Genomic DNA, 13,582 nt, shown 5'->3' with positions numbered 1-13,582 from the left:
TCCAGCACCACAACAAGGTTACGATCCTTTGCTGAAGTTTAAATTAATACATGTTTAATATTGTAAAATTTTGTACTGTAAGCAAATGCATGTAGTTCATATACATTTTCTAATCATTCAGGCAAGATACAGTTCTTGTAATTCTTAAAGGAGTATTAGTGGTAACTGCTTACCTCCCATATGTTTTACAATATTTGATCTATTTTCATCTTGATTAAAGGACCTGAAGCTTAATTATTGGGGATGTCATGATTTAAGTATCAACTTCTATCTTTTTCCTTCCACTATTAGTTTTGTTTGTGAAGAATTCTGAACAACATAATTGTTTGCTCATTAGTTAGTGATTGCTGAGTTGATGTATGGACTTTAGAATTAATAGATTAGTTTTGTGTGTCCATTTTAACAACATTCATTATGGGTAGGTAGAGAGCCAGTTTGGTCTAGTGGTTAAGGCAACTGGCTAGAAACCAGGAGACTGAGAGTTCTAGTCCCGCCTTAGGCATGAAAGCCAGCTGGGTGACCTTGGACCAGTCACTCTCTCTCAGCCCAATTCACCTCACAGGGCTGTTGTTGTGGTGAAAATAGGAGGAAGAAGGAATATTAGGTATGTTTGAGTTGAGTTATTTATAAAAATAATAAAGGCAGGATAGAAAATAAATAAATAAATAAATAGTTAACCACAGCTGGTCTGAGACAGCTTTAAGAAAAGGGCAAGCAGTAGTCATCTCTGATATGCCCATAACAAGTATCCATAAAGCAGGATGGTGATGGAAAGCTCTGAGTGAGCTACTTTAATAATGTTAGGGGTCAGTGGAAGTTCTTATGAATATATAATATAGAAGCTGCCGTTCCCATACTCCACCAAGAAGCTTCAACAGTCATTCAGTAATTCATGAATAATTAATCACCAATCATTAAAAGTCCAACTTTTAATCTTGCCTGTACCATTAGGTAGGCATGGAAGACCATGAGATCTTCAGTTGCTCAGGCAAATCTAGAAAACCTTTTCAAGAGTTCTTCCTTTCACTAACTTTACATTTTGCATCCTGGATCACATCCAGTTCTTTAGCTGGGGTGGTGCAGCCTCAGACTTGACTAACTGTAGTGAGATGACCTTGGAGAAGGTATCCAGAAGCCACTAGGACAGCAACAGGTGCTGAATCATGTGTTAAGCCCATGGCAACAGGATAGTATTGGAAAAAGACTTAGACTTAGAACATCCTTTAATGATTTGATGAAGAGAGTGACAGGCAAGCATGAGATCTGCAAACTCAAACAAGGTCAGCGTACAATGCATGCCTACATATCAGTATGCAACAGTTGTAAGTGCAAGGACCGGTCGTAAGTCCCTTTTTTCAGCACTGTTGTAACTTTGAACAGTTGCTAAATGCATGGTCATAAGTGGAAGACTATCTGTACATTCATAGTCCAAACAGCCCCATATTACTGTCCAGAACCACAAACTACTGCCTGAAATACCTGTAGATCTTGTTCCATTCACAGATAGGACTGACATCTGGGATGTGTCTGAGATGTGGGATGTGATTTCTCTTTTCCTTAAGATTGCATTATTTTAGGTAGGTTCCCCAACATGCCAGAGCAAAAGTAGAGAGTCTCAAAGGCTATAGTGAAAAAGGAGACAACTTGTGTGCAGATGGGAATATCCTATGAATAGAAATATACTGAAGGAAACAACTCATTCAGGATTCCAATCACTGTGAATGACTTCATGGGCATATCTACTTAGGTTTTTGGCAGTAGTATGGAAATGGTAGGGACACGGTGGCGCTGCGGGTTAAACTGCTGAGCTGCTGAGCTTGCCTATAAGAAAGGTCGGTGGTTCAAATCCGTGTGACGGGGTGAGCTCCCGTTGCTAGTCCCAGCTCCTGCCAACCTAGCAGTTCGAAAACATGCAAATGTGAGTAGATTAATAGGTACCGCTTCGGCGGGCAGGTAACGGCGGTCCATTTAGTCATGCCAGCCATATCACCACAGAAGTGTCTACAGACAAACGCCGGCTCTTCGGCTTTGAAACGGAGATGAGCACTGCCCCCTAGAGTTGGACATGACTGGGCTTAATGTCAAAGGAAACCTTTACCTTTACTATGGAAATGGTTTGCCATTGCTTTTCTCTGGGATACTTTTTGGACTTCCTGGTCTATCCTGCAGCTCTAGTATGTAGAGTTTTCCTTCCAAAGAGCCAAGCATCCCACCCCAGAGGATGTTGGCCCAGTGTTGACACTTGCCAGAACACTGTATCTCATTAGCTAAACCATAAAGCATACCCTTTTAAGGAACTTTTTGCAAAACTACAAGATTAATTGAAGTCTGAATTAATCAGCACAATTTCTATCTAAGTGGTTTTAAAGCTTTGGCATCAAGCCATTAAAGAATAAAGTTATCTCATGAGTTGAAAGCTGGTTATTACCTAACAGACCAACTCTTTCCTGCAGACTCTACCTGTAGCAAGTTTATAGTCTGACTCTTTGGTTTTATGAAACTTGTAATGAATGAAGAGCATGTGTTATTTTTCTTTTTCTTTTGTGGGTTTAATTGTACATTTATTTAAAATGTATGAGAGGGAATGGTCTAGATAAAAAAATGAACAAAATTAACATTTTAAGAATAATATCATAATGTTTCTTATTATAATGTAATACCTCTTCCCTCTCTCTCTCTCTTTCTCTCTCTACATTAATTTGAAGGTTTTCATCTCTACCACAAATTGCCCCATATAGTTCCAGAAAGCTGTCTCCTTATTGTGATTGGACTAATTTTAGGTGGAATTATATTTGGGGTACAGGAAAAGTCTCCACCGGTGATGAAGAGCGATGTTTTTTTCTTGTATCTTCTTCCTCCAATTGTCCTTGATGCTGGTTATTTTATGCCAACACGCCTCTTCTTTGAGAACTTTGGCACCATTTTTTGGTATGCTGTTGTGGGCACGCTCTGGAATTCATTTGGCATTGGCATTTCCCTCTTTGCCATTTGCCAGATTGAGGCCTTTGGTCTGAGTGACATCACTCTACTGCAGAGCCTGCTTTTTGGCAGTTTGATTTCAGCAGTGGATCCTGTAGCTGTGCTGGCTGTCTTTGAAAATATTCATGTCAATGAGCAGCTGTACATCTTGGTTTTTGGGGAATCGCTCTTGAATGATGCTGTAACTGTGGTAAGTTACATACCTACACATATGCACACACAAAACCATTTGAACTTTATGCAATAGAGCCAGGGAAAAGTCAAAGCACAAATTTTATTGTGATGTAGAGGAAAAAAATCTTAGCAGAAGAGAAATTTCACAATATATGATGATGACTTCAGCAATGGATTTTTTGCAGCGCTTATGTACCTTTTATAAAATTTTCAGGCTTTTGCTCTAGGAGAGTAAGGAACAAAGAGAAGAAAGGATTTTAAACCTGATTGTCTAGTAATCTAAGTATTCAAAATATGAAATGTTATTATTTGTAATAGCAAATTATTATAGTCTTTTAAATTACCCCAACATGAGGATACTTACCTGCTTGTTTATTTCGTGCAACTCACCTACATAAGCAGACTCTTTGGGGGGCAAGATCAGAAAAAGTCAAGATGGTGGATATGTTAAAGAAGGGGTTGGGTTTTGTCTGCACAGTGGCTGCTTGACTTTTTTATGCCCCCGCTTTTCTCCTCACCCCAAAATGCTTCAGTGTGAGTTCCAGGCAGGAGAACAGGTCTGCATTCTCTAATTAGCCAGGTTTCCTTTAACTGATGACTAACGTTAGGATGGCAGTCTGAAAAGTTTGCACTGGAGCCCAGAGAGCTCTAGTTATGCCCTGATTTTAAGAACGGCATTGCACATCCCTACCATATACATACAGCTAGAAACATATGTTATCCTGATCATTCATCATATATGCTGATTTTCTAACAAGAAAGAAATGCATTTTAATTTTCATGCAGGACAGGTAGTGAGACAGAAAATGGGAAGACTGTATTATTTACTGAATAACATCTCCAAGGGCATGAGAATGTGTAAGCCTTTGAATTATTTCCTGCTATACATGTGAATGGTAATTCTATTTTGTAAACAATACCATAAAGTTTAAAAGATCTGAAACAATCTGTAGCTCGGAGACTCACCCTTTCTCTGCTAAAATCAAATATGAATGGACTGCGATACCACATAAATGAGTTTGCCCTTCCTGACATCTGCCCCTGCCTTTGGCAACTGTTTGCATTTGGAAGGGGAATTTGAATTCAGTTTTGCACAGGAATAGATAGCTGGAAAATTATCCTGTCTTCCTGGTAGAAGATCCTGATCAGTTGTTTATACAAATGGAAGTTTGTTCCAAAAGAATAAGTCATGGAAGCTGCCTTGAGAACCTTATGTGTTTAACTATAATAAATGACTGCATTAAATATAACAATATTTTATATTTCTACAACATTCTCACGTCTGTCAAGGATCACCCAACTGTGCAGGTAAAGGTGATAATATGCCTCTTAGTAACAGCAGTACTGCCAGCAGAAATAAAGATACTGCTGTGTGCTGCATCAGTTTTTACACTGATGAAAGGTGTTATACACAACTCATTGCGTGAATTGCTATTAATATTTTAAACATCCTGTTAAAGTTTTAGCAGATATAAATGTATTTTTGTCATCAAGTATTGTAAATCATATATTTTGTACTCATTCCTTTTCCTCCTACAGTAAATCACAACAAAGCACATTTATTTATTTATTTTATTTTCTATCCCGCCTTTATTATTATTTTATATAAATAACTCAAGGCGGCAAACATACTAAATACTCCTTCCTCCTCCTCTTTTCCCCACAAGAACCACCCTGTGAGGTGAGTTGGTCTGAGAGAAGGTGCCTGGCCCAAGGTCACCCAGCCGGCTTTCAGGCCTCAGGCGGGACTAGAACTCACAGACTCCTGGTTTCTAACCCGGAGCCTTAACCACTAGACCAAACTGTCTCAGTTAATGTACTAAACTATTAGATATATAGAATGCAGCTCATTAAAAGGTGGTGCTAATCTTTTTTTTTTTTTAATTCTTAAGTTTTCTAGCAATGTGAGGAGGACTTTTTATTCTGTTCAGGTTGAAGAAGGAAAAGATAAACCTTACATTTAATACTTAATAAGGATAGGCCTTTGTTCCAGTAATGTGGTAAGAAATGTAGACTGCATGTTACATAGCTACAATAAAAATCTTTTTATTTATTTATTTGAATTTATTAGCTGCCCAACTCCAATGTACTCTTTATTTAGTTATAAGCTAAGTAGAAGACATAGAAAACAAACTTACAGAAGAGGAATCATGCTACATCTAGCCTTTCATTTAGAAAGAAGCTTGAATAATTTTATTATGGCTACATTGCAACTAAATTCTGCTAGTATCACAAACCCACAAGAACTTATTTCACTATTTTAAGCTCATCACAGAGTGCAGTTCTATCAGATGGACGATCTAAAATTCTAGATTTTTTTCTAGAAGAAGCTATAACATCCAATTTTTTTTTTCTAGAAATAGAAAAATATCTATAGCGATGTGTGTTTGGCACATATTGAGAAATTATTTGAACTAAGTTTTTAATTACTTTTTCTATCCTACTTTCAAATGAAAAGTCAGTAAGAAAAAAAAGATAAATACAGGAGTGACTGAAAGTGAATAGTCATCGATAAGACAATGAGTCACCTCTACGAGTATAGGTATTTGTGAACTACAGCACAATTCATCACACAAACATTATGCCATAACAACATCAGCTGCTTTTCAAGGTGCCATAACATTCCAGTCTTGGAAATCACAGTATCATACAGTACTTTTCTTTAAATTATGTATGCATGTATTTAAATCCCTCCCATATGTTTTTTTCAGCTCCAGCAGCCCCCCAAGCCATCTTTAAATATTTTCATTTACACTTTTTTTTTTCCATCTTAAATTCAGTGAAGTGAAGAGATAAAATTTGTTGGGCTGAGCCACCATTTCAAAATTCTGTCTTACTTTATAAAATAAAGTTTCTTATTCACGTACAGTTCTCATAACAAAGAAGGTTCAGATTTGCATTTCCCCCTTCATTTGCATTTTAATGGAGCACCCAGTCATGCGATGTGCTATTGCAATGTGAAATGGCACTGTCCGGGAAAAGTATTACAGTTTCATTCTGCTGAATATAAAATCGGGTTAATGTCTGTCTTTAATGGCTGATATTTGATAGGCAGAAGGAATGCCTGAGGAGTAGAACAAGGAAGTAAGCAGGCTGTTTCAAACTGAGAAGGGAGCACACCGCTCAAATTTCCCTTTCTGTCTCTGCATCATAGAAGTAAAATGCACTGCCACCTCCTTTCACTATTTCTAGCTCTTTGAGTGTGTGTGTGTGTGTGTGTGTGTGTGGTTCAACACCTTGTTGCTTGTAATATGGTTACAGGTACTGCTTTCCCACAGGCTAATGAGACACAATTTCATGAATATGGTTTGCATACTGTCCCTCTTGCCAATGCATCCACTTTTACCACAAGTATAGCAAACATGTTTTGCTTCTACTTTCTGCTAACCACACATACTTCTTATTATGTCTGAACCAGGACAAGCTATGGTTAGTTTGATAGACTGTTGACAAGTTGTTGTTCAATTAAATTTTATTTGATCAATAATAGAAAACATTAGCTGAAGTTCTAAAGTTGGATATAGCAACAAAGAGTAAAGGATGCTCTGAATAGAGCAGGAATGCATTTGTGGGTCATGAAAGTTAGTCACCTAATAGTGAAACATTAATGCATTGTACCTGTCACTACAAATAATACCGACATACATAAGACTTTTTTCTCATCTATTTTTTCTTTTATTTTTCATTAGCAAATTTAATTTAGGGTAAGAACATGTCTAAACTAAAAAGTATAGCCTTTATTTTATCTCAGCAGTGTAAGTAACCTTATATAAGATTTCAATAATCAAAGTTTTCAAAAATCAAATCTCTAGAACAGGAGTAAGCAAACTTTTTCTGTAAAGGGTGTCTCTGCGGGCACAGCTGCCATTATTTCAGGCCAAGCAGCATGGCAGCAATTGCACCAGCCCACCTGCCAACAAGGAGGCTGTTGATAGGTTACTGCTGCTGCCCAGGACACCCCATGCCTTGGTCCTGTCCCTTACCCTGGGAGCTCGGCAGAGGCTCAGGCCTGGCAATCTGCCACCCACCTATTCATTCTTACCTCACAGGCTGCACAAAAACAGGTGACAGGGCAAATTTGGCCCACAGGCCATAGTTTGCTGATCCCTGCACCACATTACAGATATTTGTATTCTAATGCAATGAATAATACATTTCAAACTATTTTGAGGGGCCAAATAATTAATTCCACTTCTCCTTAATTTGCATTGTGCAATGCAGAAAGTTCTAGAATAAATAATGTAGGTTTGAAGAAAATACAAAGTGTCAGGACAAGTGTCATGTTATTCCAACAGCTACAGGAAGTCACTAAGGAGGTTATCTGTTGGCTGGAGTAAGGTATGCTGATGATACCATTGTACATTTCCAACTTAGGCTGGATAGGAGATGCTGTTAAAGGCTTTGATGGCGTAGATGGGTCAAAATAAGCTCAGTTTCAATCCTCATACAGCAACAGGTGGAAGCTATAGCCAGAAAGACCTTTCTCCAGCTGAAGCTGATTACAATTGTGGGCCTCTTTGGACTGGGAGACCCTGACAGTGACTCTCACACTCATCATGTGGTTAGATTGCTTTCGTGCCATACCTGTGAAGTCAACTTGAAAGCTACAGTAGGGCCAGAATGTAGTGTTCCATCTGCTAAACAGTGGAAACAGATTCAGAATGACCCCAATCTATCATACTTGTACTGGTTATCTGTTTGCTCCTGGGCCCAATTCAAAGTCCTGTTTATTATTTTTAAAGCCCTACATGGTTCAGCTTGTAGACATTCAAGAAGACTCCCAAGATCTGCTTATTTTGAGTGGCATTTTAGGTGCTCAAGGTGCTGGGCTGTCATAATTTTGACTACTATATTTTTGTTTTATCCTTATTCAGTTTTGCTGTATGTTTTGTTGTGGTCTTGTAAACTGTCATGTGAAGAAGGCAGTATACAGTTTTTGCATAAATAAAAAAGCTGATCCAGTTCTGAACACGGATGAATTCAAATAGTTTCATGATAGCTTTTCACTGTCACTTTGACAAACAATTCTTTCAAAGCCCTTGCTGACCTTGGAAATGGAGAAATGACCTAGAAAGTTGATAGGGTTGTTCTTCTAAAGAGTGGAAACAAACAAGCTGTCTGACTGAAGGAGCAACGAGAAGATGAAATGAGAACAATAAAACAATGTTGGCAGAAAAAGCTGAATGAATTTGATCAGATACGGACTAGAATATTGTGTGATGTCTACTTTATGGCAGTGATGACAGCAAGCAAGCACTTACTCTTCACTACCATTACTTTTTGAGTACTATTGGATTCTGGGCCACAAGAAGAAAATACAGACTTCTTGCTAGTCCTGTGTAATTAACCTGCACAATAAGCTGTAGATAAAAACAGTCATATCTCTGCCACCTGGCTGCTATGAATGTAACTTTAGCTCCTGCTTGTCTGGTTATAATGAATATTTTTTATTGTATTCAGCCTATAGATATGGACAGATGTTTGTCTTTGCTCCTTGTGCATTATGAATACTAGGACTGTGTAGGGCTTTGGATTTCATTCAAAAACAAAAGTGTTGGAGCACGTGGAGGCATGAACGCAGCACTTCTGCTAATGCAGCTGGATCCTTTTCCCAGGATTATGTGGCAGCTGCTGAAGCACCTTTTGGGAATTCATCCAAAGTACTTCAGTCTTAATAAATACCCCAAATGGATGAAACCACCTGCTGTCTTTCTTTTGGACACGTAACTTTTCCCCATGACATCTTCTTCTTTTTCTTCTCTCCCCGCTCCCCCAACTTTTTCTCATACACAAGGCTGACAGGTAAGAGACAGCTATTTCTCTTCAGAAGGTTGACAAGATTATGAATATTTTTTTGAAATTCAGGCATACAACATTAGATTGAGGACTGCAGGTTCCTCATTATGATATACAGGACTGAATAACTGAACATACTTATTTCAAGGGGAAAAAATTTAAAAAGATACATGTTTTTAAGAGAATGCAACACAACTGAAAGGTATTCAACTTTGGCTAGAGGATGTTCCATTATCAGGTATTCCTATTCTTTCTCATTTGTTCTACTTTCTGAAACTATGTAATAGCAATAGTATGTAATTTACATTTCCAGTTAAAATACTGTAAGGTTATTTGGAAAGGATTCTAAAAAGCTAAACTTTTCCCTTCATAGGTCCTGTACAACTTGTTCAAATCTTTCTGCCAGATGCGTACAATTGAGGCCATTGACATATTTGCTGGAATTGCTAATTTTTTTGTAGTTGGCATTGGTGGAGTTTTGATTGGAATCGTTCTTGGATTTGTAGCAGCTTTTACTACTCGTTTCACCCATAAAATTCGAGTGATTGAGCCACTGTTTGTCTTCTTATACAGTTACCTATCATACATAACAGCTGAAATGTTTCACCTTTCAGGCATTATGGCGTAAGTATATTTAAAAAAAACAACCAACAAACCTGGGCTAAGAATATCTTGAATGCATCATTGACAGTAACTATGCTCTTCAATTTTTTTTTTGTTTAACCAGGATCTATTTTCCAAATTCAAAGTTACCAGTATTTAGCAAGTCCAGTGTCTATTATGGTAAAAAAAATTGAAAGGTACAATGCTCAGTTTTCTTCAGATTAGTTATGATTTCTTTGGGTTTCTGTGACAGGTTTTGGTTTCAAATAACAGCCTAACTTAATATGTTCACCCAACTTAGATAGTGAAATTATACTGTGGTAGTTGTCTTCCTGAGGTCAATAGTTCTGATTACTAATCTCTATTAGTGTAGTCTTGGAACCATTTCACACCCCTTGTACCGTTCAGTCTTCCACAGATGAAAATATGTGGTGCCATCAAGGACATGTCTGAACACTCTTTGCCAATTATTGAAGGGTCTTCTATGTTGATCAGACAATAATGTGACAGATGATATTAAGTAAACTGAGCATGTTTGTTTTTCATGTTATAGGCTTGTTGCAAATAAATCACACACACACACACACACACACATATATATATATATACACACACACACACACACACACACACATCTTTTTACTTTCTAGCAATTTGCAATCTAATTTTAAAAGAGTAACTGATTTAAGAAAATGTTTCAACTCAATGATTATAATTAGTATTATCTACAGTACAATTAGGAAGATAGTTATGTTAGCTGGTACAAGAAAATGGCTAAAAGTTTAAGATATACAAAAGTGATTTCTATTTGAAAGCTTGTTTCCGCTCTACACTTTATAAGGTAACCTTAGTCAAATCAGTAAGCTTCAGCCTTCAATTCCCTTCCCATCTTTAAATTATTTTAAAAGATTTGTTGAAATCAGTATATCTCAAACATGATAAAGTGTTGCACAAATAACAGACTGAATATCATGATTATGATTATTTCATCAGAGGGATTAGCACATTCATGTATTTAGCAAGATCAATGTTCCCTTCTCATTTATGCAAAACATGTTGTATTTCTTGCCTTTTTAGTGCCATATTTCAATTTTTAAAAACCTACTTTTAATATTTTAGTAATATGATGCATTCCTAAATACAATGTTCTCACATTATAATTAATTATTTCCAATATTTTAATGTGGAAAAACATGAATGAAGTAATAGGGCTTAAATCTGAAAACTAGACTTTCATTGCGTAAACTGTAAAAGTGGAAATTTATTTAACTGAGCATTTTGTTAAATATAATGTACTATATTAATTCACCTGACTCAATCTTAAGAGCACCACCTATTCCCTTCATTCCTATTAATAGCACATGTGTGGTTCCCAATTTCCTTCGAATTATGATATTAATTTCAGCATTCATAAATCTGATTCATCAACTAATTCTTACATTGCTGCAAGATTATTTACTGTGTTGGTTGTAAAGACTATCATAGGTACTCTTATTATGGAAGATTCAGACATGTGCATTATGAGCTCCTAAGGTATTAATGGTGATCTTTCTTATAAAATCCTATTGTTTTTTTCAGTGCTGTATTTGCTGAGAATAGTGAGATGGGCGGTGACTAAATTTGAAATATAAATAAATAAATATCTATATAAAATAGGTAACCACCAATTGTTATCAAGCTAGGCCAGATTTTTTTAACTATGATTTGTTAAATAAGTTGTAGTGGCTCATTCACACATGGTGCTAAGCCACTATGGCTAGGTTCCCACTTCTAGCTAAGCCAAAACCAATTTACATTATGACTTAGCATTTAATAGCTTGAGCTATTAAATTCTTTTCTAGTTCCAATGTATTATATCATTTATATATACATTGGTACTAGAAAGGAATGTAATAGTACATTGAATGCTAAGTTTCTTTTTTCATAAAAATCAGTGATTTTTTATCAGTGATTTTGATCAAGCCAGAATAAAGTGCTTTCAATAAATTTGCCTAACCCATATATATCACAAAATGCAGAAGAGGAGCCAGGAAGCTTAAGACTGCATTGTGAAAAAGCCAAAAGAGATGTCATGATTACATCTTGTGATCTAGATTTTTCCATTCACTAGACATAAACTGCCGTGCTTGTACAAGGAGATTTGCATTACTGATAGGTCTGCCCACTCTAGTTTAAAATGGTTTTAGATAAATGAAAGTGATTACCTGGGAATACTTAAATAAACTGAAATCAATATGCTGAAGGATGAAGCTTTCTCTGACAAGACAGAACAACAAAATACAAATCAAATCACTAGCAATGTCTTGAATACGTTTGTCAACCCTGTACTCACATACTTGAGAATAATAATCATTCTCAATCACTGGAACTTAAATTTATAAGTACTTTGACATGGGTTGCAAAATAAATATATTCAATAAAATGAAAATAATTTATAATTTATTCCAGCTTTTAGAGGTGAAATCTACATTGCTGCTGTAGTTAACTAGCCAAATTCAGACCACCCCAGTCATAAGAAATATCTATATAATCTTACAACTGAACTAAAAGTAAGACTATGACTAGCTTTCAACATACTATTAGAGTTTTGGAAATTGGATGAAAGTTCATAGAAGTGTCTACTGGGGGGCTTCACATTTTCTTGGGGATGCAGTAATTATGTGGGGATCTGATAAACGGCTGTAGTTCTGGGCCACTTCAGAGATGAGGTGGGAACTATGAAATGAAGACTGGAATTGCAGCCCCACAGTACAGTAGAACTCTCTTACTTCCTCCTTTGTGCAACAACATGCTCTGGCTATCAAAAACTGTAGAATGGCATGAGAACTATTGCCAAGAACTTTCTGTGGCTTCTCCACTGGGTCAGATATGCCCTGTCCCACTCTGGGGACTTAGTAAATTTTAAAGATTCCTATCTAAGCTGCTTTAAATATGTACCTAAAAATGCAACTCATTTTTGTATCCTAGAATACAATAACAGACCATTTCCATAACAATGGCAATGAGAAGAAGTTAAGGCTAACTGGAAGGTGACCTCAGCTTAGTTTAGCTTATCTTATATAAAAGTACAACCCATACATGTGACCGAAATATATAACAATAGGTAGACTCATCAGAAGCAGAAGGAAATCCAGTTTGTACAGTTTCAGAAACATCTGTTCCAGAAAGATATTTGATAGCAACAACATCACGGAACACATCTTAAAGTTCAAGATTAAAACAGGAGTCACTGCAATACCACCCACACAGGATATCTATTTGCAGTCTTTCTGATATCATGAAATGGTATCTTTGAAAAGTGAAATCATAACCACACTGAATCTCAGAATGCTGAGTAACAAAAGAGGGGACATTTAATTATAGTAGCCACCTGGCCTATATGGCCAACACAGCAATATACTATGTCTCTTCAGAGCCATAAAAGCCAATGGGAATGCTCACTTTCTACTTTCTACAAGCAAATAACAATTAAGTCTTTGTTAGAATAGTTGACTGCAGAGCGGTCCACACAATGCAATATGTTGATTGCAAAAAAGTCTGTAAATGTTCCCAGAGATCTTGTTATATGGTGTCAAGAAACGTGTTCGGCAATGATGAAAGGAAGAAGCTCAGTTTCACTGAACTCAGTGACATTAACTTCCCTAATGATTCTGGGTGATAGGAATAATTTGCATTTAGAGTAATTGGGCTTACTTCAGATGCACGTTACCCAGTTAAGTATTTGTAATAAAAATACAGAGAAACTGAACTAGTTTTTTCCTGCAGGATTACAGCATGTGCTATGACCATGAATAAATATGTGGAGGAGAATGTTTCCCAGAAGTCCTATACTACTATAAAATATTTCATGAAGATGCTGAGCAGTGTCAGTGAAACCCTTATCTTTATTTTCATGGGAGTATCTACAGTAGGAAAAAACCATGAATGGAACTGGGCCTTTGTTTGCTTCACTCTGCTGTTTTGTTTGATTTGGCGTTCACTAGGTAAGAGCCACTTAAAGCTTTCTAGATTGCACTTCAACCTACTTTAC

The 13,582-nt window shown here is 36.7% G+C and overlaps 1 protein-coding gene across 1 annotated transcript in view; it reads left to right on the top strand.

Moving 5' to 3' along the window:
* The window catches only part of SLC9A2 (solute carrier family 9 member A2), a 42,621-nt gene that overhangs the window by 14,348 nt on the left and 14,691 nt on the right, over window positions 1-13,582 (top strand). The window contains exons 2-4 of the mRNA XM_063304937.1: window positions 2,706-3,169; window positions 9,323-9,573; window positions 13,318-13,535. Coding sequence (XP_063161007.1) covers window positions 2,706-3,169; window positions 9,323-9,573; window positions 13,318-13,535 — 933 coding nt within the window. The remainder of the gene's footprint in view (window positions 1-2,705; window positions 3,170-9,322; window positions 9,574-13,317; window positions 13,536-13,582) is intronic.

The sequence above is a fragment of the Candoia aspera genome, chromosome 5 (assembly GCF_035149785.1).
Source record: "Candoia aspera isolate rCanAsp1 chromosome 5, rCanAsp1.hap2, whole genome shotgun sequence".
NCBI lineage: Eukaryota > Metazoa > Chordata > Lepidosauria > Squamata > Boidae > Candoia > Candoia aspera.
This window is presented reverse-complemented; position numbering and strand designations above follow the sequence as displayed.